The sequence below is a fragment of the Gobius niger genome, assembly GCF_951799975.1.
Source record: "Gobius niger genome assembly, chromosome: 9".
NCBI classification, from domain to species: domain Eukaryota; kingdom Metazoa; phylum Chordata; class Actinopteri; order Gobiiformes; family Gobiidae; genus Gobius; species Gobius niger.
Genome location: NC_136860.1, coordinates 27,299,024 through 27,326,810, shown reverse-complemented (window position 1 = coordinate 27,326,810; position 27,787 = coordinate 27,299,024). Strand labels below are relative to the sequence as shown.

The 27,787-nt window shown below is 40.1% G+C and overlaps 2 protein-coding genes across 2 annotated transcripts; one reads left to right on the top strand and one right to left on the bottom strand.

Moving 5' to 3' along the window:
• Nucleotides 1–263: 263 nt before the first annotated feature.
• Nucleotides 264–13,028, bottom strand: chpfa (chondroitin polymerizing factor a). The gene is made up of 4 exons (XM_079563413.1): nt 12,535–13,028; nt 10,084–10,648; nt 3,302–3,484; nt 264–2,149 (listed from the first exon to the last, which is right to left on the bottom strand). Exons 1-4 carry the CDS (start codon nt 12,831–12,833, stop codon nt 887–889), a joined length of 2,310 nt encoding a protein of 769 aa, XP_079419539.1. The 5' UTR covers nt 12,834–13,028; the 3' UTR covers nt 264–886.
• Nucleotides 13,029–16,522: 3,494 nt separating this feature from the next.
• LOC306967659 (pyridoxal kinase-like) lies at nt 16,523–26,415 on the top strand. Its single transcript, XM_079562759.1, has 11 exons — nt 16,523–16,813; nt 17,548–17,602; nt 20,761–20,865; nt 21,716–21,799; nt 22,753–22,787; nt 22,866–22,951; nt 23,140–23,185; nt 23,256–23,367; nt 23,964–24,100; nt 24,190–24,256; nt 25,378–26,415. The coding sequence occupies exons 1-11, from the start codon at nt 16,733–16,735 to the stop codon at nt 25,503–25,505; spliced, it is 936 nt and encodes a 311-aa protein (XP_079418885.1). The 5' UTR covers nt 16,523–16,732; the 3' UTR covers nt 25,506–26,415.
• The last annotated feature ends 1,372 nt before the right edge of the window (nt 26,416–27,787 follow it).

The window sequence follows — 27,787 nt, the reverse complement described above, 5'->3', positions numbered from 1 at the left end:
GCGTGTCCCCAGAGAATTGGACCGGTTTTAAAGGTATACTTATCTCAAAATCTGCATAAAAGACAGGCACTTGTAAATACTGTGCTTCCAAATGATTGTTACGAGCCAGATGCCCTAAAGGTGATACTATTGCGCAACAAATGACGGAATATCCATTAATCAATCACTCCCCTGCCTACCTGGTGTTCGACATCATTAAAATGCATACTGCAGATACTTTGGAAAGAAAATAACTTGTTCTTTGGGGAAACACCTGCCAGCGGTTTACGGAGCTCACTCTATGCAAATGATACTGCTGTGAAGAGTTGAATGAAACCAACTTCTGACATTACTTCGCGAGTATTCATAGGTCTCACAGGATGAAAATCTAGGACCGTTGCCGTAGCAATTAAAAGCAAAACATAAAAATGTCTGAATCGTTTAAAGTCGTACAAATGGTGTCCATGACAGGAAAAAGTCATGTGTCTAAACCTCATGAAAAGGATTCTTTATGTCCACTGCTGTTCCCAAAGGATCGGAATAAACTGCAGAGCGGCTGCTGCTTGGAGTGGTCACATGATCGCTCACACATCTTTCGGGATCGCAGTAACATCAAACACTGTAAACATTTTGATAAAAAGTTTACACATACTGCATTTTCTCCCATCTTTGTTTAAAAATCTCAAAAATAAAATCTCCCATGAGTCTTAGCCGCGATGTGAGGCGCCAAACCACTTCCAGTCCGGAGTTCGTCTTGGGACAAAGGTAGAGCAGTCTCTCGCGTGGCCTCGCGTGTCTCCGTTGCTCATATTACGCTCCTCAATTGCAACAGGAGGCCATAAAAGAGCTTAACACCCATTTACAGAGGCAGGCGCTGCATTTTTTTTTGTCCTTTACAAGCCAAACCTCATGTGGCGTTGCCCTGCTCTTGCTCGAAAAGCAGCATGGCGAGCTGGGAGCGCGAGCCCAGGCTTTCCAGGTTGCTTTGAACACATCTGTGGTAGATCTCCTCGCTGAGCCGCGGGTTGCAGTGTTGGTAGCGGTACTGCTGATGTAGCGCCGGCTCGGTCGCTCTAAAAACGTGCAAGCTCGAGTATTTCACAAACATCTCGTAAATGTCCAGCGACTCCAAAATCTCCTCGTTCTCCTGGACGTCCGCCACCATTTGAGTTCGCGTGGACATGTAGTCAGAGTTGTAAAAGCAAGCCTCGTCGAAGGACATGCGGTCAAAATGTCCCGCGTCTCGTATCAAGTCGACGGTGGTTGGATAAGGCTGGTTGTGATAGGCCACCTCCGGGTTGTAATCCTGGAAATGTATAGGAAAGAACACCTGCCAGTTGTTTATCGAGTTCATGCGGCAGCGGTTGAGGAACTCAGAGTTAATATTCGTATTGACGGTTGCTAAGAAGAAGAGCGTGTCAACCGGGTGCTTCTTCGAAATGATGTCCATGAACTTTATCTGCGACGGCGTTTCCGTTTTCACGCTTATCCACGGGATTTTTATCGTGGGGTATTTCCGCTCGAGGGACGTTATTTGCGTCTTTACACTCGCGAAGATGTCGTTTTGGTTTACCTGCTGCGCCTCCACCGGATCGTAAATGAACAGGAACGTCAAAACCGCGTTCTCGCTCGTTTCGAAGGCGTTGGCGGCGAAGACTTCCAGGAAATGCGTGACGTGGTTTTTGAGCTGCGTCGTGAGAGGTATGATGATGTGCACCCTGGTCGCCTCGGTGACGTAAGGCATCGGGATGATTTCGATCTTGCTCAGGGGACGCACCAGGTGAACGCGCTTGGTGATTGACCTGCTGTGCCCCTTTTGGCTGACCACTTCGAGCTGCAAGTCGAGCATATACTCCATACCGCGGATGGGGTCAAATCGCCTGTATCCGTTTAGCAAAGTTTGCTTCTTCATGTGCAGGACAGGCATGTACTTCTTGTTGAGTTCGGCCAATGCGACCTCGATGACGTCCGAAACATCCACGTGGTCGATGCCTTTCAGTTCACATTTGGGAGCGGCGTCCACACACGAGTAGATCTCCTCTTCTGTAAAGTGCTCCCAGCTCAGGACCTCGAAGCGCGTCTTGGGTTCAAATGGCGGCGTGACCCCTACAGGCCATTGGGCAGTACGATTCCCGTCAAACGCCTCCACGCTCACGTTCTTTATCTCCGCCTGTGGGCAAAGGAAGTTCAATGTCAGAGAAATGAAAAATATGAAAGCTTGCTGTACCATTTCACTCATATTTACTTACATTTTGGGAACACATTGTATACACACACTATCAATATTCTTTCCAACAAGAAAAACTGATTAACCTTTTAACTCCCGCCTGAACCGAGAGCATTTTCTCCAGTTCAGCTTTACCCAAATCCTGTAGGCCGGTGTAAAACCTCATTTGAAAGCTAAGATCTACAAAACTCATCTAAATGGATCTTTTTCCTCACGTCATCAAATTTTTTTCCATCTTTTTTTTGGAGGGATATTCAACTCATTTTGTTACTTTGTCATTTTTTAAAATCTTTTTTTTTGTCATTTTTTTTGTCAAATTTTGTGTCTTTTGTTGTTTTTTTGTTTTTGTTTTTTTTGGTCACATTTTTGTCAAATTTTTTGTAATTTTTTTGTAATTTCTTTGTCATTTTTTGTTATTTTTTGTCATTTTTTCGTCAAAGTTTTCTCATTTTTTTGTCACATCTTCGTCATTGTTTTCGTCTCAGCTCTGTCGCTATTTTCCCACCTTTATTCCAGAAGCTTTTGGATTGGGGTAAAGCCAAACTGGAGAAAATGGGCTCGGTTCAGGTGGGAGTTAAGGGGTTAATAGGTAGCAACCTTAATCATGCTAATATGCTACCATGTAATAATTTTCATACGGTGATAAAACATATTCCAGAGGGCACACCACATCGCGGCTCTTGAAAACGTTTCAACACAAGCAGAAGGGTCTCTTAACATCCGTTTCATCCTTAATATAGCGCGGGGATGTGAGACAGGGTGGTTGTTTTCGCAGGCTATATAAAAGTCTCAGCTCTTGGGAGTTTTTCTACTCTGTGCCGTTCTCATCTTTGTTCTCAAAGTTTACAGCTGTATCTGTGTTCATTGCAGACCTGAGACCTCTCTGTATCTCCTCACGCTCACAGAAATGCTGCATCCTTGGACCTTTGAACATTGGGGCGGATCTAGGTGGGTCCTGCTGCCCCTTCCTGATCTAGTGTCCCCCCTTCTGCTTATTCACCACTAACGCTGACACAGCAGCACAGTTGAAGCAAGAGTCGCGTGTGATTTTGTGACTGAACTCTTGTGACTGGCGAAGCGCTGAAAGCAGCTTACCTGCAGCTTAGCGATCTCCTCGTAAGTCCTCTGCAGCTCCAGCTCGGTGAAGAAACGGTGCAGCCGGTACATCTGTTCGGGGTCAGACACTGGATGGACCGTCAGCGCCCGGCGAAACTCCTCGCTCGCCTCTTTACTGGGGTCCGAATTCTTCTCCAGCTCGTAATGGTAGTAGTGCAGTCCCTGAGAAGCGAAACACAAAGAAGTCCATTCATTCTCAGGCATTCAGCGGCATGACAGAAACATACCTGATGTTACTACAAGCTAACTTTGTTATGGTGACTTTCTTACAGTCAAACATAGCATGCTATCGAGGCAGCACTTCTGGGCTCCAGTCCACTCCAAACACGGAGGCTGCGACCATAATTGCATAGTAAAGTGCAGACATGGGTGTATTTTGGAAGGACAATAGGGTTTTTTACTGTTGCCGTTACAGACATTTCCTTAAGTTTTCTTGTTTTAGGAATGTTTGTGTGCTTTGTGTGACTCCAATTAAAGCAAGTACCAAAATAAGACTGAATCCGATTAAGGCGATATTTGACACTGGACTTCCGCACAGAGCACCGTGCCAGAGGTTTGGAGGGTTGTAAAGAACATGGTGCAATGTTGACAAAGACATCCTTTTTTTTTTTTTTTTTTACGGGTATTGTAATTCTGACCTTGTTTTAAATTACTTAAAATCACATGAATAAAGACAAATCATCTTGAATACGAGTAGGTTTGGACTAGTCTTAAATGAGATTGCAAATAGAAGCTGTTTTTCTTTTATTATTTTCTATTTCTCCCTGATTTAAAGTAAGCAAATTCTGATTTTAAGATGGCAACTTAAAATCACATACAATCTTACAAGCTTATTTATATAGCACTTTACAACAACACCAGGAGGACCAAAGTGCTTCACAGGAAGTTTTTCCAAGATATTTCAAGCACCTTTCAAAACCAGTTCTGAAATAAATGAGACTTGAAAAGACTGAACTTAACTAATACAAGCATTTCAGAACATGTTTTCACTGATCTTAGCTAAAAGACTTACATAATAACATTGTAGACCCCAGACCATATTATAAAATTGCAGCATTTGCAAATGTATATTTGCAGGCAGCCTGGCCGAGCGATTAATTGGTAGAGATTTGGTCAATCTCTAATGTCATCATTATGATTTTTAATTGTCAGCTCTTAAAGGGGCTAGATGCAAGTTAGCCATTTTATACTCACTACTGCCACCTCAGGTCATACGTGTAACATCACCTTCTATATTAAGCTCGGCCGAATTGCCGAAGTAACAACTTTTTGAGTGACAGTGCAGGATTTTAGAGGCAGTTGTGGTGAATAGGTCTGGGCTCATTCTACACCTTAGGACATGGCTGGAACATGTAGGGGGAGGAAAATACATCATTTTAACATTTTTAAACTCCGTATAGTCCCTTTAAGCAAAAAAAAAAGAAAAAAAAAATCAAGATTGATCAATGTGGGCGCGTTGATCACATTAAAACTTCCATTTCAGTTTCATCACAGTTAATTGTGCACAAAGCAGCAAATAACACAAAGAGGCTCCTTTTCAAATCCCCAATTCCCAATAACTCAGTCCAGATGACATTTATCTTTAAAAGTACAGTGACACATCTTTCTTTGTTCAAACCTAATCTAAAATGTGCTGCTTAAGACTTTTGCCCAGCTCTGTAGTAGATTGAGTGTTTATAAAAGTGAATCAGACCTAATGGCGCTATTAAAAGAATTGGACTGTTCCTCTGGCTTGCTCCTAGACAAGTGCTTGCCAATGTCTTCCAGCTCGTGGTCGGACACTTAGCGACGCATTGTGTGTGTCAAATAGTCATCACTGTTGTCTCTAGGGGGAAAATGGATGTGGGGCCCGCGGGTGTTTTGCTTTGCTCTTAAGGCCCCCGCTTGTTAACTCCCCCCCCCACCAAAGGCTTATCTCTCCTCAGCTGGAGCTCTTCAAACTTCTTCAGGGCACATTAGTTTAACCATGCAACTCCCTCGCTCGTGTATAACAAGATGGTTCCTTCTGCCTCTGGGTCCTGGCCAAAATGGGAGCCGGAAAGACATACAGCAACGAATGTCATTTTAGCTTAATGCAACGGTAGTATGGAAGAGATATATCAGCTCTAAAGCAGCACCAATGCAGGGCCACATTAGTCAAACCAATACTAACCTGATCTAATAAGGTCTCTTAAAAGAACCAGTATGGTGCAGAAAAACAACACCAGTTTACACTTGTATTGCCCTTTACAAGCCTGTGTTTTTAAAGTGATTATTCATTCACTCGGGCTATCGGCCCCCACGACCACCACCAACCACTCACACTACTACTGCAAGGTGGGTGAAGTGTCTTGCCCAAGGATACACAACGACAGTCGAAACCGCCAACCTCTCAGTTCTTGCCTGACCCACGCTGCCATCTGAGCCACTGGCAACCCCTCAAAACGTTTATACTACTAGCACTGAAAAAATTGTAGCACTAGAACAAAATCTAGATACCATTTTTTGATCGCTGGTAGATCATGAAATTGCCTAAAGAAATAGTCTTTAATACATTTGATCATCATTCAGTTTTATTGTTCTAGAATAGATAATGAATAGTGTTGCGCAGACACTGAAAAAGGCTTGTTGAGGTAATGGTATGGTATTGTAAACCAACCAACTACCTTTAAAGCATTGATTCAGAATAAAATAAAAAATACCTACTCTACCAGGGTCGAGGCAACAAACAGCGGAGCAGAGATTAAGCAACATTAAACAGGACTTGCAAAAAAACAGCAAACCCAGGCGCTGTAAACAAATATGCACAACACCAGGAAGTACTTAAATCAGTGTACACCTGTATTGTGTGGCACACTGATTGGGTATGACTGTTTGTGCATGGTCCACACCCAAACCTGTTCATTTTATATTAATCCCGATAAAGACCTGGTGGCCTGAAACATGTTGGCTTGGCCATCTATATCATTATAGGCCTTTTAAGTACTTCCTCGTGCTGTGCATATTTGTTTAGAGTGCCTGGGTTTGCTTTTTTTTTGCAAGTTGGATCACTTTCCCAAGAGCACCTATACAAACTTTTGGTATACATTGGGACACCTTGAGCAATCAGTCATTGTTGTTTTTTATTAAACAGGACTCATTGGCAAATTTCAAAGAGTGCAGTCATTCCTCTGCACATGGCAGAATATTCCATCCCGATGGAGTAAATAAAAACTGCTTTCGGCTTTCAAGTTACTGAGCTGTCCATATCGTAGTCTTCGATTCTCCAGGACATGTTAACTACAAATCGAACTGCAAAATAAAAAACACACTTATTTTGCCACAATTGGACAAAACTACTGGACGAGAGCAAACCCTTCAGTAAACCAGAACGAAACTAGGGCCAAACCAGGACCACACTCAGACTAAACCCTGTCTGTGTTGGGACTAAACCAGAACTAAACCAAGACGAATCTAAAGTAAACCATGAGAGCAAACGAAGAAGCCCGCCTCTGTCCACACTTGATCTAAACACGCATGCAGAAAAGTATTAGTCGTGTTTGTGGGCATTTTTCACACACCTTTTCACCCATTCAAAAGCCGTGAATGTAACCGTGACGTATGCTAACAGGAAGCTGCTAACACACATACACAGAGGGGGAGCACTGGATGACAGGTCACTCGGGACGATCAAGCCTGAGCATGTTTAACCCTAAATACTAATGACATTATGGGACGGGCGCATGTTGACCCACAGGGGATTTTCACACCATTGAACCCGAGCTCGACCGTATGCTCTACTGGCCTGTCTGCCTCCTTGCCGCGGGGGCAAAAAAGGCCAAAGGGTATTAGTAATCTAGCCTCTAATATAAATACCACCCATGTCCCAGTGTAGTAATTACCCTTTTTATTGTTTGTGGGGCTTTGTACGTCCCAAGGGCATTGACTTCAGCTGTTGTGGTTAAAGTAACAGTTGTATTAAGTTGTTCACTGTTGCCAATTAGGTTCTAATGACTTCGACCCTTTGTTTTATGTCTTTCATATGTGTTTAGTAGTCTACAGTTAGTACAGCGCTTTGATTGACTGTTTATTTTTATTTTTTTTTACAAATATTTATTATGTAATTTGTTGTTGTTTTAACAATAATCCCATCAGAAAATGAGCCACAGCATGCTTTGGGTTGCCATGTCTAATGGTCAAACCATTATGGAGTATATTTAGGACTCTCTCTTTTCTAAATCTCAATGCTTAACGCTTGCTACCAAACTCTCTGCACCGGCATTTAATTAAGTCCTATTTTGCTGCCTCTTGGCCAGGACTCCCTTTAAAAAGATGTTTTTAATCTCAATGGGACTTTCCTCGTTAAATAAAGGTTAAACAGAATTAAAAAGTTCCAGTACACGCCTCCATTAGGATTATAGGTAAAAGCAACCCATACTGACTTTTTGCTTTTATCCCCAAGAGTGCTTCATATTTTTTTTTAAATGGAGGCTTACTGACAAACTGTGCAATTTATTTTCATTGCAATTCATGCAATGAATGTGCTGAACTGCTTTGTCTTGATGTTTGCGTTTGTGCGTCATACACAAATGAAATTTGTAAATGACAAATGAAACAATTCTGTTGAATGAAGGAGGATTGGATACAACAGCTGCACACCTTTCAAAAATAATAGAAATTGTATAAACTTTCTGTGGAATACAAATGAATGCACTTGAGATCCCCGTAATCCAGAGGAAACCAATGTACTGTATGCCTTACGGCAGTTAAGTACATCTACGTGTCGTGCATACATATGTATTTTATCTTGACCTATGCTTGCATCTGTGTGGAACAAGAATAAATATCAACACTTGCAACTACAACTGTAACTATTACTACTAATGTAGCTGCGTGTTTACAAGTTTGGAAATGACAATTTTGCAAAAAATTTACCAAACATGAATGTCATCAGTTTGGGCTACAACCATTTTTTATTTTTATTTTTTATTTTGCTACTGTTAATGCATCGGCTGCTGCTGCTACAACAACTACAATTTTTTCTGCAACTGATACGACAAATATGTATCACTACAACAAACATTATGACACAAAGATAAAAAATAAACATGATTAAAAGCACGAGAATTGTCTTAACTACAGTAGAGCTAGTATTAATACTGCTGCTGTATGGCATCAGCATAATAGAGAAATATTTAAAAACTACTGGACTAAATGTATCTCCTACTTTATGAAGTCATTTTTGTGCTAAGTTCATTCCCATGGGCACAGTTAGACGTCAGCTGCTTGTTTTAGGGGGAAAAAATGGGACTCCCATGACGATTTTTTTTCCACAGCTGGAGGATTCATAACCATTGACTGAGCATGGTGATCCTAGAGAGCTGAACCCTGATTGGCTCACTCCTCTCTGAGGAGATTTAGCCGGTCTCGAAATTACAAGGAAATAATATGAGTTCACGCCAACAATTGCTCAACATGTAAAGTATAAACAAAAGCCAACACACCTTATCTTTCCTAAGATGTTGTCAAGTCTTTACAAAGAACTAGGACTAAAACAAGCCAACATGATGTTGGACAAAGATTTAACAAGGAAAGTGAGAATATGCCAAGACTAAAACGGGAATAGACCAGTTCCAAATTAAGCCAGTGCGATTTGGCAGGGAATAGTGGATGAACCAAAGCTATAATACAAGACTAAACCAGGACAGACACAGGGCAAAACCTGCCCTGGATTAAATCCGGCTATAGTGTAGCCTAGAACAGGACTTAATTAGATAAAAATGGCAGTTTTCGACTTTCATTAGGCCCAAAGCGCTTTACAGCAGGGAACCACACACTCTCATTCATACACCAATGTGCGCAGACACTGGAGGCCAGGTGGGTGAAGTGTCTTGCCCAAAGACACAATGACAGTGTGCGAAAGGTTAGAAGAGGAGTCCGATTTAACTGCACTATGCCAGTTTCAAACCAAAGCAGGAAAAAACTGGGTCTAAACAAGTCTAAACAAAGAACGACTCCCACGTCCCACTTCTTGAATAAACCATGACTATCATACTGGGTAGAATGGGAGTATGGAACAAATCCAGCTCATAACTGGGGCTAAACAAGACTAAATGGCCACCAGAGCGGCACTAAACCAGGGCAAAGCTGGGATTTGCAACCCGATATAAATCACAACCAAAATGGGACTATATTTGTGTACAGCACAACCTTTCTGGCGGGTAGGATAACACTAAAGCAGGTCAAAACAAGATGAAAACGATTGGAAACAAGGCATGTTAATCAAAACCATAAGCAAATTAAGGCTGGATCCCTGGAAGTAACAACACAGGACCAAACCGGTGTAAACATGACTATTCTTATTCAGCAGGACTTGGAGCTACAGATGGGGCTTAACCAGACTAAAGTATCATGAAATTAAATCAAAATCGCAGCTTTAATGATTGGGATTGGCAAAAGAAGCAGTTATGTAGGTGGTAGTAGCAGACTGTCTCCATGTTTAAATAACATAATGTATAAAACCTGATAACCCTGTCGTTTAAACCTCTGCTGCAAACATGTTCTGAGATGCATGTGATTCTTGCATTGGTTTTAATCAGGTCGTATTTCAGTCCTCCGTCATAAGTTAAAGCTCCTGGACATGTTTAAAATGCACACTGTGAACTGAATCTTGATTTTGAAGCGTATATATTGCAAATCTAAACGCAATGGCAATGCTTGTATTTTCAAAGAATCTTGCACAAGTAGTATAGGACTTGATATCAGGTCTAAACCAGGACTAAAAGTGAACAACATCAGCCTACCTCGTGTTGGCTGACACAGTTGGTGCCGGTGTAGTCGATGATGCACCTCCCCAGCCACTCGTCCGGCCTCGCACTCAGTATGTCATTCCTGCAGTTCTCCAAAAAAGGCTGTAGTTTTAGCAGCAACGTCCGCGACAGGAGGAACCCGTAGCCCCCGTAGCAGTACTTCCCCTCCATCTCCCCCCCTATGAACTCCTCGGGACGCCCCATGTACAGCTGCCGGCTCACGCTCAGGTGCTCCACCAGCTCCTTGATGCGGTCCGCCTCGGTGTACGCGTCGTCCTGCACCAGGTAGAACCAATCGTACTCGTGGACGTAATGCTCGAGGAGGTACTTCACCGTTTGGTACATGTTCCAGATTTGGCGCTCGTCGCCGTGGGATACGACGAACATGCCGTGGGGCACTTTGCGGTTGCGCGTCCCGGTGAAGAAGATGGTGATGTCCAGGTGGTGGCTGATGGTGCGGTTGACGGCCACTCCTAAAGTGCTGAGGCTGTTTTTGGACGTGAGGACCCCAACGAACAAACGCTCACGGATGCCCAACTCTGTGCTGACGTATTTGGCCCTAAAAGAGCAAATAAAAAAAGAATACAATGAGGAAAAAAGGACAATACAAGGGTTACTGCCAGAAATTGACTAGCACTGATTCTACAACACAATGCTAAGTGCCCAGACCTGAGCTTGTCCCACTTTCTTTATACCAACTAAACGGTAAAGGTGTCACTAACTTACTAAAAGTTTGCCCCAGGATTGCACAATTCGTTTTCATCACTGGTGTTACTTTATTCCAGATTTTGTGTTAAATTCAAACGAGTTAAGGAGAAGTTGTGCCTCATCTCAAAACAGCAGAAAGAGGTCTCTTCTCTGAATGCCTTACATAGTCCGCTTGCTTCAAGGTAAAAGCCACATGGAATGACACCACTTGGCCGACTTTGAGAATGGCCCAAATGTGTACACTACTGTGGACAGGTTTTAGAGCCCTCAAGGACTATTTACTTTTTGTTATGAGACATTTTAATACAAATGGAGTCCAGGTAACTGACTAGATTAGTGGATCTTAAACTTTTTTTTAACACCAAGTACCACTTTGTAAAAGATTTAAGCAGCACCAGGCCTAAACCAAGTCGAAAAGGGAGTAAAAATATAAATAAATTGAACTGAATTATGTATGGGTGTCAAAAACAGAAACAACACCTGACTTAAAAAGCAATAGCATAGTATACATGAAATAATCTACAAAATGAATAAAGTCAAAAGTTGCTGAAGACCCCGAGTACCAACTGAAGCACCAATCAGTTTAAGAATCACTAGATCTCGAAGTGTTTAAAGGCTAATTTTCCATTGTGAAACAAGTGGGTTTGTGTGGCATTGTATAGAGCATTCAGCTCTTGCGGGCAGTGCCTTCGCCGAATAAACTCTCCCAGTGCCTCTTTAGTTAAACTGTTCTTGTTTAAAGTGTTGGCTATAAAACTTGGCAGCCTTTGTTTTTACACAGCATTTTGTAAAGGCATTTGCGCTGCAGTACAACATTGATATACGAGAACGTCCCGTAAGCATTCGCTGAATTACTTTAACCACAGATAATGGTAGGTTCGCATTGTTTGAAGTTTTCCTTCCCACGTGGTCACCAGCTGATACCTGCCGGTCAACACCTGGTAACAGGGACTAACAGAGCAGTGATTTACTATCAGTGCCCCCTAAGTGTATGTGACTGGAGAGGCCTGGTGCGCTCTATAGGTTACTGTAATCTGTTCCCGGAATAGTCAGCTGCACACCACGTCTATTGATACTATCCATGGAAACATTTTGGCTGGATGCCCGTGTGTAGGCGATTGGCTGTACCTCCTCCCATCAATGAATCGACGAAAATCAAGTTGTCTGTAGCAACAACAAAAAACAAAAAAACTTTGTGTGCATGTAACCATCCTGCAGGGATAAAACTGACAAAAAATATTTACAAAAGTAAGAGTAACGCTACTTTAAAAGGGTTTCACTCAAGCAGAAGTGAAAGAAATACTTGTTGCCTACAAAGCAATGTTTGAGTATTGAAAAAAAAGTTGTTTGCAACAAAAAGAGCAACATCATCAAGACAAATAGAAAAGGGGGAAACTGTTACAATAAAGGTACAAGAAAGTTGCTTTAAGTGTAAATGAATTGAAAGTATATTCATCGTCATACGTTAACAGTATTATGCTTTTTTCACAATAAATAGCCTACCAGCCTATCTAACTCAATACTGTTACTTTATAACAACATTACTCAGAAGTAGGCTACTTTGTGATAAAACTAGGTTCCACTTAACTTACACTTAACTAAAAAACGACTGAAGTAGCCTATATATATATAGTCAAAATGCAACAGTGTAGCCTTGCGCCAGCCTATATCCTATCAATTTCCATCTCGACCCCGCAAAAAAAGTTACCATTCTCAACTTGATCGCTTGGTACCGACCTGATAAGTTTCTTTGGAGCGCTCTGCTGCTGGACTTGCTTGTAGGGGATGATTTTTGGTTCAAAGTCCTCCTCTGACTCCACATCGTTGCTGCTGCCCGCTAAGGAGCTCGGTTTGCGCGCCCCGTTGAGCAGCAGCGCCTCCTGCCCGACGCTGCCATCCTCTATGTCGGCATCGCCCAGGTAGCACGTCTCCTCCGTCCAACTCACGCTCAACAAACTCAACGTGAAGCCCAAAGAAATGCCGATCACCACCGGGCCCAGCGACCTCAGGACAGAGACAAACGCCGCAAATCTCATGTTGTGCCCCGGGCTTTCGCTGTCCCGTCCCAGTCGTCCCGAATCAGGCTACAGTCCGCCGCCGCGCGCCTCTACATCAAGTCTGAAATGAAGCGATCATCTCCGCGCTAGAGTTGAGGAAAGTTATCAGCTCCTTCCTTATAATTTACGCCGTTTCTTACGTGTCAGTCGAGCTCCTACCTGACTCCTCCTCCCCCCAAACCAGACAAGAGTGCGGGGATAGAGGGGGGCGGGCGTGCGTCAGCGCGGCTCAGCTTTTGGAGCCATTCAGCGCGCGCAGAGCGGCTCGCGGGGCGGGGACTCGGTTTAATCACACGCGCTGCTGTCTCGAGGAATCTGGATGTAGGGCACTAAACTAAATCCACAGATGCTACTGCGGCCACTGGGACAGACTACTGTGTGTGCACTGTTAATGATCCGTGTTATAGCCTACAGCGTGTTTAAAGTAACGGCGCTAAAACGACTCTTGCAACTTTGTTTTAGCCTGTGATGCATCCCTTACACACAAAGCTCATCATAAAACGTGCTGGGAAAAACGTTTGTTGGAGACCAATTCATGATTCATTCATCTTCCTCCATTTCTAAAAGCCAGAAACAGCTCTTTTAGTAGAAATGGCAGATTTCACTCACTCTGGAGAGACTCTGAATTGTTCCCAGGCCATCTTGGTGGAGCTGCTGCTATATCAAAACTCTCCTTTAGCCACCAAACAATTTAAACTTATTTCAGACATGATTCTGCAATATAGCCTATTGGCCATATGAAGCCGAGAGCTTGTGCTCAGCTTGCTCTTCACAAATGTATTACCACATTAATATAATATTCGTAGCCAAATATATTGACTGACTAAAAATCACTTACAGACAATAGCATTTACCCCACACATTCAGTGGAAAAAAGTTAATGTAACTACAGAAGCCAGGCTGTCATTCTGTGCAGGCCTAAAGCTCCTACTACCACCCACCACACAGTCACACCACATCCATGGAGGGTGACTACAGTGACGTGGGAATGATATGAGGTGTATTTGTTTAGTATTGTTAATTCAGTTTATTGAGACAAGTTTTATGACTAGAACTATATTGAAGTATTGCAACACCAAATATTAATTGGTTAAATATTTAGAAAATGCTGGTACACAGTCCTGTCCTGCATGGCAGATTGAGCCAGCATTATGAAGCTCTTTCACTTTCCAAATGATGCAATACAATATGACAAAAACATATTACAATACATTGTTTAAGTTAGTAAATATGATAAATGAATGTGTTGTCTGTTTATATATCCCCCAATACAGTATTTTTCTAATTCCAATTCTCCATAATGTTCCCACGGAGGCTGACACTTAGAATAGCCTATAATCAGTTCTTTTCATCTTCCTGTTATTTTTGTGTGATCTGAAACATTAAATTAGGGTGACATATGCATGGCTTATCTTGTAAACTAAAATGTGTTGCTTCTGACTATAGCGTCTGTGACGAAACTATTCCCACAAGGTGCTCTGAAATCAATCAGATATACACATACTTTATGGATAATGACATTAGACGTCAACCTTCAAACCACATGATCATTCTGACTGAAGATAAAGTGGGCAGTTTTTTTTTAAATTATGAATATTATTCTTTGTAGGTAAGACAGGGTAGAGAAATATCATGAGGATAATCATGTCCAGCTTAATGTTTTTAACTGTTTAAATACTTCATTCTCCTTTTCTTTCAGGGAAATGGAATTGGGTAACCAGAAAAAAGACTTTGTCCAGGAATACAACAACAGCAGTGATCTCATAATCTCAACTAAATACTTGGTTTTCTGAAACAGCGACAGGCAGGCACTATGTTAACATACAATTCAACTTTTTTCTTTAGCCTTTTTATTGTGCATCTGAGCTCTGAGAATAGGTAAATTTCGCAGAATATTTATGTGTTAAACTATCATCTTGGCTATAACTGTCCAGGATACACTTATAAGTTCCAGTTACTCAGGTCTCCTCAAAGCATAAGATGGTCTTTCACGGTTTTACTATACAAGATTTAAGTTTCATTCTCTTCCTGACACAGCCCTGAGCCATCTAAATATATCCAGGCTTAGGACTGGCACAAAGATTTTATTAGCTTGTAACTCTTGAATAATCAGCTGTGTTACTACTACTACGACCTGTCATAACAAAGCTAATCTCATGCCCTCATGTGGAAATGTAAGATCCACTTTCACAACCTTATCAGATTAAAATAACAACTTTTAAACAGATTTGTTTACTCTCAACCACAACCATTGACAGGTGTCCCTATTAAACCATATTGCTGTATAATAAATAGGCTAGTGCTATGTAGCCGTAGACACTGCGCTAGGTCACACAAATGCAGTTTAGTATCTCCCTATGTCAGTTTGATATATAGGGCAGCCAAGCTCAACCAACAGATTGTAAATCGTGATCTCTAGGCTACGAGGAGATGTCGAAGACAGGGTTACAAGACCACAGGACCTTGACATCCCAAATAGATAGCGATATAATATCCGCAAGAATCTTTATATCAGCAACATTTATCATATTACATATTCTTACATTTCTTCAATTTTGCAGTGTATGTGTCCATCAATATTTTTGCTGTCGTTAAAAGTAGCTTGCAAGGGGAACACATGGACTTTTCCCTCCATTTTTGGGGTTAAAGGAAACGGGAGATATTTGGGAAGACACAGGAAAATATCTGAGTTTAAAGAAGAATAGTTCATACACAGGCAATTGTTTTGGCCTGTGCCCCCAATTCAATCCAATTGGACAGATGGGGGAACAATTGGCCTGTTCCCTGAAACAAAAATGAACCTCTTACCCCTCACCTTAACCACGTGCATTTTCTCCAGGTTTTACCCAATAAAACAGATTGAAACTTTTTTTGGGCCGTTGTCGCCGTACTTTTGTCACATTTTTGAAGCATTTTTTATCATGTTTTAACTTTTATTTTTTTTGCTTCTTTTTTGTGTGTTGTTGATGTTTTTTTTGTTGCTATTTTCACCGTTTTTTTTTTAAGCGTTTATGTTGTGTTTCCGTCTCTTTTTTGTTACATTTTTTGTCGCTTTTTTGTCACTTTTTTGTCACGTTTTAGTCGTTTTTTAGTTGTGTTATTGTTGCTTTTTTTCCCTCTATTTTGACTCTTTTTTTTCCCAAGAAGCTTTCAGATTTGGGTAAAGCCAAACTTGAGAAAATGTGCTTGGTTCCAGCGGGAGATAAGAGATTAAAAATGCTATTATTACACACAACTATATTATCAACAGTGTTGGGAGCAACGTATTACAAAAGTAACGAGTTACAAAAATATATTACTTTTTTCAGTAACTAAGGAATATAACATATTACTGAGACAAAACACCGGAATATATTAGTCATTACATTTCAAGATGATTTCAAGTAACTCGCCTTACAAGTGCATTTAAATGTCTGAACAAAAAGTAGTAAGTTAGTGTGTGTAACTACTACTAGTGCTACATTTTAAGCAGTAATATGTAATAAAAACATGTTACATTTTTATCCTTTTTTCAAGTAAGATACAAACAGATCAGTCAACAATAGGCTATTAAAATATTCTAAATTATCATAGTATTTATTTATTTATTTATTTACCAAATGGCCAGTCTCCTTTTCTCCCAGCGCCTTTGAACCCACCGCAGTTTTAGGTGTCCGCGGATGTGCCTGTGCGTAACAGGCGCAAATGTCAACTGCAGCGGCGGCACGTCTTCCCCCCCCCTTGCCCTTCACTTGTGCCGCTGCTGCCCGCACTTCCTCCTCTCCCACACGTGCCGACCCGAGCCTCGCCGCGCCACGACCGGACAGTGTGCACGACACCTTGATGCGGCGTTTTTTTAGACACTTGCGGCGTTTGTTTTTCGCATTTTACCCGTGAAGATGGAGTGTCGAGTGCTGTCCATCCAGAGTCATGTTGTCAGAGGATACGTGGGGAACAAGTCGGCGACGTTCCCTCTGCAGGTAATCAAAAAAAACAAAACATAATGCGTTTTAAAATCACATGTTTAAGAGATGTTACATTTACCAGACGCTATGTTAAGGGCGCACGTTAAATCCTGTGCATGCTGGTAATGAATTGTGTAGCATGTAGAGGAAAAGCAAGCTCTGAAACTCATCCTTGTACATGCAATAATGTTGCATCATCGGACATTATTTACGCCCCCTGCATACACTTAATAGCTCATTCAGAAATATAATGTAGTCTATGTAAGCTAATGTAAAGAGGCTGCTTTTTGCTTAGGGCTATACGGTCAAATAGGCCAATTTTAGTCCAAGAAGTGGTAGGGTAGAAGTCAGAAAACTCCAGGGCAACTTTTAAGTTTGATTAATTCATTATTACAAGTTTAATGTGTATTGTTATTATTATTATTGCCCATGAAACAAAGGGAGATTTAACATTTATTTTTCGCTCTTTAGTCAGTATATTACCATAACCATTTTCTATTATGAAACCCCTGACTTTCAACCAATCAAGAGGAAGTGAGTCAACAATTCATCCTCATTTGTCACTTTCTAGCAGGATGCAGTTGGACAAACTCTATTCAAGGTTATTAAAGGTGAAACTTAGCACAAGGCCTGTGTATGGAGAGAAAAGAGAGAAATAAAGCAACCCATAATCCGGAGACCACATAATGACAGGCCTTGACACAATGCTTATCACGTTAAATAATTAACTTTTTTTTTTCTCCTTACAGGTTTTGGGCTTTGAAGTTGACTCCATAAACTCGGTGCAGTTCTCCAACCACACAGGTAACTTTGAAGATTATTACACGGTTTCACAAGCACATTTCACTGAGGTTAGTTAAAGTTTAGTGGCTGTTGCGTGTACACGATTTTTTTTTTCTTCTTCTTGCAGTGGAGTTAAATCGGTTATGTGTGCGTGATCTTTGAGTACATTGTAAAATCCGTCAAAAACAAACAAATGGAGAAAAAAAACAAAAAACTCTGCATCTGACTCTGCAAGTATTTTGTTCTGGATTGGTGTTTACAGTGACACTATTGCTCCTCGAAAGTTGGGAAACGTGCTTATAAACCCATCCCTGTGAAGAATTTCGATGGCAGAAATGCATTTGGAAAGAAATGAGTTTGGACCACAAAAGTTTAACCTCAACTCACTCATTTTATATAAACTTTTTGTAGTGGTAGAAGATACAAAAATAGTGGCTTTCTTGTCAATATTTGCTTATCTCTTTCAGTTTGGCCCTAAAGATTTCACTTCTTAAGCCAAGGTTTTGTTCTAGTAGTTTCATTGAAGTGAGGTTATTTAAAAGCCGATTACAATCACTATTGCAGTACTAAGTGAAGTATTGCTGCACCAAAAAAAAAAGGTTTGGTCATATTTTCTTCAACCAAGCACTTCATCTAATTATCCTAATAGTTGGCAGCATGCGACCACTATTGCAAAGGGCTATGTCAGTGTCCTCCTCTTCACATTTCACTATGTTGTAAGCTGTAGCAGATGGATCCTGTTGAAGAAGCATGAATATATTTGGTCTGCAACGCAATCCTTTTGAGCAGAACAAACAGCCCGGCATTGTTCTTGGCCACAGCAGCAGGACCAGCTCTGCGTGCGTGTGTATCTGACTCCATGAGCATATAGTCAGACAATAGTACCGACTATTCCCTGGTGGGACCTCAGACAGGTGACTTAGAGCCGTGCATTTACTGATGCTTTGGACAATCGTAAATGTGAATCTGTATAATGAAATAATTAAATATGAGGATTAGGTTAAATTATGCCAAAATAATAAAGTATTAAGTAGAAAGGCACTGTGTAGTAGCAACAGTGATTAAATGCGCTGTATTTTCATGATTGCCAAACTGAAGCGTTACTTAGTTACTAAGAAGGCAGGAACAGATTTCTAATGAAATGTGTAGGAGTTGCTGAGGACTGTTGGCTGATGTGGTTTTGGACTGTGGCTAGATGGTCATAGAGCTGACAATGAGACCAATGGGGAGAAAAAAATATGCCATCAAATTAATTCCCAGTGAGAGATTTATCAGTTCACATCAAAATGTGTCATGTAATAAAGTAATAATTATAAATGAAGTTGCACAAATGTTTTATGACTTGTCTTTTTTAAATGATCACTATCCAACAAACTATATGGATCATTAACTTGGTTTAGCTACAACCAGTTTTATTGAGGCTATTTGGATTGCAATGAAAATTCATGATTTACTTATTCGGCCAGCATTTGCATATGAAATGTGATGTAGTGTTCTAAATGACATTTTACATAGTCAAAAGAACATGCTCTCATGTAGTAGACATCCTAATCCTATCTAAAATAGGGCTGCATCTAAGGATTATTTTGTAATAGATTAATCTAGCAATTATTTTTACGATTAATTGATTTATCGCTTGGCTGTGAATGGTGAAGGAAAATAGTATTTTTACATTTTTGTTTTATCACATATAGCTGAAGTGCCATTGGTTGAGGATGTGTTGATGGAGTAAACTAAAGGGAAATGTTTGTTAGAGGCTCTATTCATGAAATTTACAATGTACAAAACACTACAGACCTTAACTATAAAAACACAGTAGGTTTTCATCAAAAATACAACATTTTTATGTCATTTTTGCTCCATTTAAGTCTGTGAACCAGAAAACGATTAATCGATTACTAAAATATTCGTCGACTATTTCAATAATCGATTAGTCGTCGATTAATCGATTAGTCGTTTCAGCTCTAATCTAAAACATTCCCATGTGTCTATGAAGAGCTTTAAAAAGCGGCAAACGAACAAACGTACTTTTGACAATAGCCCAATTAAGACTTAGGAAAAACCTCAGACATCTTCACTTGGCACTCATTTGCTGAAAACACCTGCAGGGCTGATAGGATTATCATCCATCAGCTTTATGGGTCACAGTATGTAAAGAATGTGCTTTCCCCACATGTGGCCACTGACGAGCCTTACTCGCCCCCCACCAACCTCTTGAACCAACATGGATTTCTATGAACAAGATTTCTGCTTAGTGTTGACCGTTTGGCTTTCACTAAATGGCCCTGATTGTGTCTCCAAATTTACTCATGCGGGTATGTGTTGCGGCATTTAAAAATATTTTGCAGCGCTTATATAAAAACTCGCCTCATACTTTGCCCCATCTGTAGTTGGACTTTGTAGCTCGCCCCGCCGTAGGAGGGGTGGACTCTCTTGGCTCGGAATCAGGCTTAGACTTGAGGTGAACCCGGGCCCTCATCACCAGGGAAGGCTGTTTTAATATGTCTATTCTCTGTTTGCTCGCAGCGAGTAGCATTCGGGGTTATTCTAGTTTACTGAGCCCAAAGGAGGGACAAAGACGGGGGAAGCTGACAGCCAGGATACAGGCATCCCATTCAGAGAGGAGGAGGCCCCACTTGGCTCAGCTCAGTGTGGAAGACTAGCACAGCCTTTAGGGAATATATATCAGGAGGGCAAACACCATTTCTGCCTCTACGATTGGACGGTACTCAGTTGAAAACGGCCCCGTTTGGAGATACGAAGTGCATGTTTTCTGCCATGGAGCTCGTGCAATCCAAATAAGATGCACGTGTTCTACATGTGTACAACAGCCAGCGCAGTCAGCAGACTTTTGGGTGCTACTTTTGGTTCTGTGAAAGGCTTCCTCTTGCTGACATACAGAATGAAATGGTCCAGATTCAAACCGTTTTTTTTTTTTAAACATCCAATTCTGTTTAATTGCTTTGAAGAAACTTTGCAATTAAAATGTACTTTTAGGAGATTGCTATGCTAATTATGCTAATGGATTACTAGTGCTTATAAGCTGCAGTTTTGCCACTTTAGTTCAATTTCAAAACATTTAAGAGAAACAGATTATAGTAAAATGTTCGACTTTTACTCTTTGATTTATCAGACTATGGATTTTTGAATCAATGTCCTTCTTTTTTTTCTTATTCCAGGCTATGGGCACTGGAAGGGGCAGGTCCTCACCGCAGAAGAGTTGAATGTTCTCTATGAAGGAATCAAGCTCAATAACGTCAACCATTATGATTACATCCTAACCGGTGAGTCCAGAAGTCAGGCGGTGGAATAACCACGTGAACATGCCGGGACTCCCACTGTCAAATTTAATTGGTACAAAATGTGTGACTCTACTATTTGGGCCCTTTGAGTAAAACATGAATTATTGTGTGATGCCAATGCTTTTCACTTTAGTCTTTCTTGAAACATACATTTGGGAACCTCTGCTTTCACACGCCATGCTGCTGTCGCTAGACTACTGTGACAGTTTTAAGATATGTCGTAAAGTGACAGTGATCTCCAACTTGTGACATGTTCATACAAATCTATCTGATTAGTATGCGCTGTATGAGCCTAAGAGCGTCGGTGAATGTTGTAAACAAACTTTAATTAGTTGCTAAAAGTGCAGCTCTCTTTTTGGTATGGCTGGCTGGTTTGATTAGTAAAGTGTGACTTTTTCTAACACTTTTCAGTAATTCGGTGTGTGTGCCTAATTGCCTGTTGACACATGTAATAACTTTCTATGCAAATTCCACATCATTGCATTCTATTGTAATTGCTTTTGCACAACTTTCTCTCGGCACCTTTTCTGAATGATGTGTTTCATGAGTCATAGATTATCTCGTGTGGCTGAAAAGTAGTGGTTTTATTGTCCATTTTGCTGTTAGGTCATGAGTATGGGGCAATAGTTACAGCAACGCCGTCATGTACCGGTAATCTTTGTAGGAGACTTGCAGCTCTGCGTCAAAGCCCGAACCCCTTTTAACGACGGCACCGTAAACATGATGTAAAACACTGGCAATTTACAAAAGTACTATTGTGTGCTAATTTAGTTACAGCATGAGGCAACTACCAGATGTCACTAATTTCCATTGCTTTTCCTGTCGGCCTCAGGGTACAGTCGGGACACGTCCTTCCTGGAGACAGTGGTGGATATTATAAAGGAGCTGAAGGGGACCAATCCTAAGCTTGTGTATGGTGCGTGTGTCTGTTCTATGTAATTGCTATAAAGGATGCAATGTGATGTGTTGCATGATAGGATCTTATTATTAAAGATATTTTATAGGGCTGAGCGATATGGCATTCCTGAACATAGACAAACCTCAGGCTTAAAGAAGAGCTGACTTGTTTACCTTAATAAATCCTTTTCGTAGTCCCTCTAGGGGTTATACAAGTGTTAATGGGGTGATTTGGGGTGTCTTTCATCTCCCGCTAGTGTCTCTGGCCAGAAAACCACCCTTGCAACTTCCCTGGCTACGCCTCGGAGGCGCAATACACACTAATAGAATCACGAAAAAGAAGCTAACAGGCTAACGGGCAAAGCTAACAGCGGGTTAGCACCACTTAAACAGTATTTACAGCCAAGTTGGAGTGAAAAAAAATATCTCCATTGTTTAATTGGATGTACAATATCCTTCTCTTCCTTTGTCTTTTCTGTCAGCGTAGTATTTACTCTCACGGACAATTAATGAGTAAAAAAAAAAAAACGCAAAAGGCCACGACATCTGAAGTGGCACTTATGGCCTGTAGGGGCATGAGTTACTTAGTTCTGCTTTAACAACCAAAATATTATATTCTACTTTTCCAAATCTCCAAACTAGGTGGCGTTTCTGCCACCGATTTAGCTGCAGACAAGACCTCCTTTACGATAAAAGTGAAGATTGCAGTATTCCATTTTAATTTTTGCACAGCCCTAATATTTTTGATTTTATTGTGATATTGAAGCTCCTGATGGTATTGTATTAAATGTAGGGCTGTATAACTTGCAATCAACTATAAATCATAATTTTAATGCTGAAGTTCATGATGTTTTTGGCAATTGGATTTTTTTTTTATATTTCAAAATTACTTATTTTTACAAACCTGCTGATAAATACAGTACATACAATGTAATGCTGCTCCAATCCATTTTTGTTTCTTTACTCTCTCAGTGTGTGATCCTGTCATGGGAGATCAAGGTGCTATGGTAAACAATTCCCCTTCTATTATTTTTTCGTTTCTCATTATATTTTAATGATATCTGTGTAATTGTTTTCTTTTTCAGTATGTTCCAGAGAATCTACTGCCAGTGTACAGAGACAAAGTTGTGCCTTTGGCTGATATCCTCACGCCCAATCAGTTTGAAGCAGAGTAAGTGTGATTTCAAAAGAGCTTGAATTGGACAAGGCTCTATAAATAGCACTATTGGCAATAGTTGCAATGGTATTAGACTTTTATCCAGGAGCATAGTGTTAATGGTGCACCTCGAGGAGTGTTTATTTACTGCGCAACACATTTCAGTCATTTATTATGCATGTCATTATAAACCACTTTTTCAGGATTTTGACGGGAAGGAAAATGCACTCGGTGGAAGACGCAATAGAGGTCAGTTAATGTTTTTTTTTTTTTTTTGCTTTGTTAACTTTGTTTTACCTGAATGGCTTTTTGTGCCCAGATGATGGATTTGCTGCATAAAATGGGGCCAGAGACTGTGGTCCTGACCAGTACAGACCTGCCGTCCACACGAGGGGACCAGTTCTTGGTGGCTATGGGAAGTCAGAAAACTGGTGAGCATAATCTGTTTACTGTAATTGATTTTGTAATATTTAATAATGTCATGGGGAGAGGAGGGCTGATCTTATGGCCTGCTCGTGTTAGAAGATTATATTGAGTAAACTAGTGACCTTTAGTTGAAGTTTTAGGAGCAGGGAAATTGGGACATGTTAAGTATAAGGATTTGAGTGAGTTTGTAAGAACTTTGCTATGCTTTATCCTAACAACAATGCTCGTTAACTTCAAAACCAAATACTCAGGAAACGTGTGTGAATGAAACAAAACACCACTCAAGGTTTTGGTTTTGACAAGGATTTAACTTTATAACATGGTGAAAACATAGGAAAGGTTTACATTGCGTAAAATAGACTAAATTCTGCTGCTGTGTGCAAAAAAAAGGCTGCTTATGTGGTGTGTTCCCAATCTGCCAAAGTCTGTAATAATCAAAAGTGCCTGTGTGGTTTGATCCAAAATCCAAGAAGTTAGATAACATTTCTGAAGCAAGATGCTGGTTTTGATAGAAAAGTGCCATCGTACATCAGTTTATTGCATAACGGCGAAGTTCTGCCCGATTGGTCTATATGAAAACACATGTATCTATCTTTCAAAGTTAAACCAGATGGGACCATATGGACTCAGAAAATATGCATGGACATCCCTAAAGTGGATGCTGTGTTCGTGGGGACCGGGGATCTGTTTGCTGCCATGTTGCTCGCATGGACTCACCATCATCCCAAAGATCTGAAGGTCAGTAGCATTTAAATAAATAAATCTGTTCTTAAACAACGAAATGACGATTACACTATTATACTATTTTAATTTTGCCTTTTCAACAGTCTGCCTGTGAGAAAACTGTCTCCATCATGCATCACGTCATCAAGAGAACAATTAAATACGCCAATGGTACGTTTCATTTTTTATTTTACATTTTAAATTTGCAGATATGTGTGGATGATCCATGTACAGTATATAACATAATTTCTTATATCTTAGATTACAGCTGCACGATCTTGACAACAAACCTAATAGCGATTTTTTTTTCGGACAAACATCGCGATTGTGATTCAATTTACATTTAAATGCATTGACCTGCTAAAATGATGAGTGAAGGAAGTTACATTTAGACTGTTAAACAACATATTCCTCTACTTTCAAAAATATTTGGTTTTATGTGAGTAGCGCCCTCTTCTGGAGGGGTTCGGCTTCCACCTTTCCCCCGACATTCAGAGTACCTCTGGGGGACAGCCACGTGACTAAAATAAGCGTGTATCTAAACACTTTAGAATCTGCTTTATGGAAACTCCGATCTTTCATCTGCTGCAGCTGCAAGGCTAAGAATTCATTGGTGAACATCTATCACAAATGCCTGAAAAAAACACCTCAGCCTCTTGGGGTTAGGTTATTACAGTAGTCAAAACCTTGATTGCGATTCGATATCGATTAACCTTGTAGCTCTAGTGTAGATTACTAGCGTAGATTTGATCAAAAATCACGTTTTATGTTAATATCAAAGTGTCAAGATCTGAATTTTCTTTAGGAGGTAAAGCCATCTGCTAGATGCAAGTTTGTCATTTTATACTCACTACTGCTACCTCAGGTCATATGTGTAACTGCACCTTCTATATTAAGCTCGTGCATGACGGCACTTCGGACCCGAATTAACACTTTTTTGAGTGACAGTGCAGGATTTAGAGGCAGTTGTGGTGAACAGGTCTGAGCTCATTCTACACATTAGGACATGGCTGGAACATGTAGGGGGAGGAAAATACTTCATTTTAACATTTTTAAACTCCGTATAGTCTCTTTAAGAGTTCACACTTAAGTGTTTACAGGTTAAATCCCAGTTTCTCACTCGGAGTCTGATGAGATGTACCAATAGGAGTAGAGAGTGGGAGAAAAAGTGTCACGGAGTCAGAATATGATTTAATTTTTTTTTTCTTATCACCCGCCCATCTTGGTACAGTTAGGTACATTTTGTCTTCAACTTTGACATGAAAGGATTTGCTCCATTTTCTGTTTTGTAGAGATGGCTGGCCCTGGAAAAAGACCAAATGCAGCACAACTCGAGCTAAGGATGGTCCAAAGCAAAAGCGACATTGAAAATCCTGCCGTCATCGTAGAAGCTCGAGTTATACAACAGAAGAACCAGTGAAGTGCAGCTGTTTTTTAGTCTGACACATGTAGGATCTTTACATCAAAGACTGTCCATTGACTTTGCCTTACCGACTTTTAAAAAAGAGGTGCCACTTTGTTTCACTTTAACGGTCAGTAATGTTCGTTTTACACAAATAGTGGAGTCCCTTCTATTTCACGGATTATTATTCATCCATAATGTGGTAGAAGACCCACCTGAAGTAATTTTTAAACATATGTACAGTGTTGTAATGACAGAAAAAAATCGACAACAGTAGGCACCACAGAAACTCTCGCATCTGTCTGTGTCTCATTGTTAAGACTCAAGGTTTTATAAGCACATTCCTCCTTAAACAAACTACGCCTGTCGCCCTTGCTGATAATAACTTCTCCATGTAGTAGTTGGCTTGGGACCAGCACCGATTGTCCCTTTTAATCCCTGTAACATTTAGCACTTCTAATTTAGACAATGTGCTTATAAATACTTTATTGAGCTGAAATAGATACATTTAAAAGTTTATTAATTATGCAAATGAGGAGTCAAATAGGTCAGATAGTTTGATACAATTTTAGATTACATTTATAACAAATTATTAATAAAAGTGTCATTTATTAATAATTGTGTACTATTTTCTTGAATCGTTTTTTTTAGTATATAGTATTGAATGAACTTATAAAATACTGTATACCATGTTAGATCTATGTCTTAAACATCTCAAATTGAGGTACTTGCACAATGACATTTAATATATTTACTAACTATTATTTTGTCATATCTCATCGAAAGAGTTGGTATGAGAGATATGTAGAAGCCTTAACGGGGTTAGAAACTGGATGTTTGTGAATCAATAGTAATGTAATGTTAGACAGTGAAGTGCCAACCCGTGACCTCCTGCTCTAATCTAGAGCACCTTAATGAAAATATTAATAAAAAAAATATTTTAGTGAATTTGTGTGTTTGTTTTTGTCACTTCATCTTATATTTTAGCAACAGATTTTCTTGACCTGTGCTGAAAGTGGAAAAGATGCATGCTTTCTTGGGCTGCACTGTTGAAATAACAATATCATTGCGATATTTTACTAAATTGACATTTCAACATTGTGTGATACACGCATCATGAGTAATTTGTCTTGTGTTACCAGGCATTTTTGTTGTAGTCTGTGTATATTTTGTTTAACGTTTATCAGGGATTGGAACTGGCACAAAAGACATCTATATTTTTTACTGTAACATTGAAATAATAATGAAATTCAGGTTGACTTCATTACAGACTCTGGGTCTAAAGAAACTACAATAAAACCAACAAAAACAATAATACACACTGGAATACTGGAAAGATTTTATGTTGTGCATATTGTGCAGGTGACAGATTTGTTTTGCCCACACTAATCCACGGTATGTAGCTACAGCCAGTATTAACCCAAATAACTAGGCTGACCAGTGTGCCCAACAACTGACTGCGGTAGTTGTGGTTATAACATTAAGTCTATGGTAATAACAGACCGTAAACAATGAAGCCATGTTACAAAGGTGTCATAGTTTCAAAATATTTATCACACACTTTATTGCAACAAAGTGACATAAGTCCCATGATGAGCCTGCACTGCATTTGTATCCAATGAAGCGAAGTATGCAAACCTGCCACCAGGGGGCTAACACGCTCTAAACTTTGGCTGCAGACTAGGGGAGAGGTCAAGGAGATTGCTTCATGGGTGGGATGGATCATTGCTATGATTTTTTTTTAATTTTTTGTCATTTGCAATTTATTTTTTTTGCTTATTACTTTTTGAATACTTTTTTCCCCTATTTTTTTAAAGCTTTTTTCATACTTTGAATTGTCTGAATCAGAAAAGCAATACAAATGACTGATGTACAGGAAAATCTAAGCAGCACAAAATAAAGAAATAGTATTACAATAACAAGAGGGCACGAGCTCACGCCGTAGATAGTTTAAAGTTTAAAGGCACCTTTACATTTTAGAATGCATTGCTCTGATTAATGTGAGCACTTTCCCCCATCAATATAAAGTAATGATCCAACATACTTCCAGAATGATCACTGCTTTCTTATCTTACTTTTGGTCTATACCCATGTCTCAACATAACTGAATAAGAAATTAATCGTGTATATGTTTTAATTACCAAACTTGCAAGTAAAAGCAGCAAAGAATAAGCCCCTCAACAAGTACGGTTAAATAATCTAAAGCAGCTAAAGTGAATGTGAAGACAATACAATACGAGTGCATTGTAGTTATTTAAAGAGCACATGTAAAGTACAAATAGCATTTCATCTCGCATGAT

What these genes read in the sequence shown, in the direction of transcription:
- chpfa (XM_079563413.1), bottom strand. Translation starts at nt 12,833, where the DNA reads ATGAGATTTGCGGCGTTTGTCTCTGTCCTGAGGTCGCTGGGCCCGGTG. An exon ending in GCTCCAAAGAAACTTATCAG is followed by an intron (nt 10,649 to 12,534) that starts GTCGGTACCAAG and finishes TTGCTCTTTTAG; the next exon opens with GGCCAAATACGTCAGCACAG. An exon ending in ACTGTGTCAGCCAACACGAG is followed by an intron (nt 3,485 to 10,083) that starts GTAGGCTGATGT and finishes TTCGCTTCTCAG; the next exon opens with GGACTGCACTACTACCATTA.
- LOC306967659 (XM_079562759.1), top strand. Translation starts at nt 16,733, where the DNA reads ATGGAGTGTCGAGTGCTGTCCATCCAGAGTCATGTTGTCAGAGGATAC. An exon ending in GCAGTTCTCCAACCACACAG is followed by an intron (nt 17,603 to 20,760) that starts GTAACTTTGAAG and finishes TTCTTATTCCAG; the next exon opens with GCTATGGGCACTGGAAGGGG. An exon ending in ATCATCCCAAAGATCTGAAG is followed by an intron (nt 24,101 to 24,189) that starts GTCAGTAGCATT and finishes CCTTTTCAACAG; the next exon opens with TCTGCCTGTGAGAAAACTGT.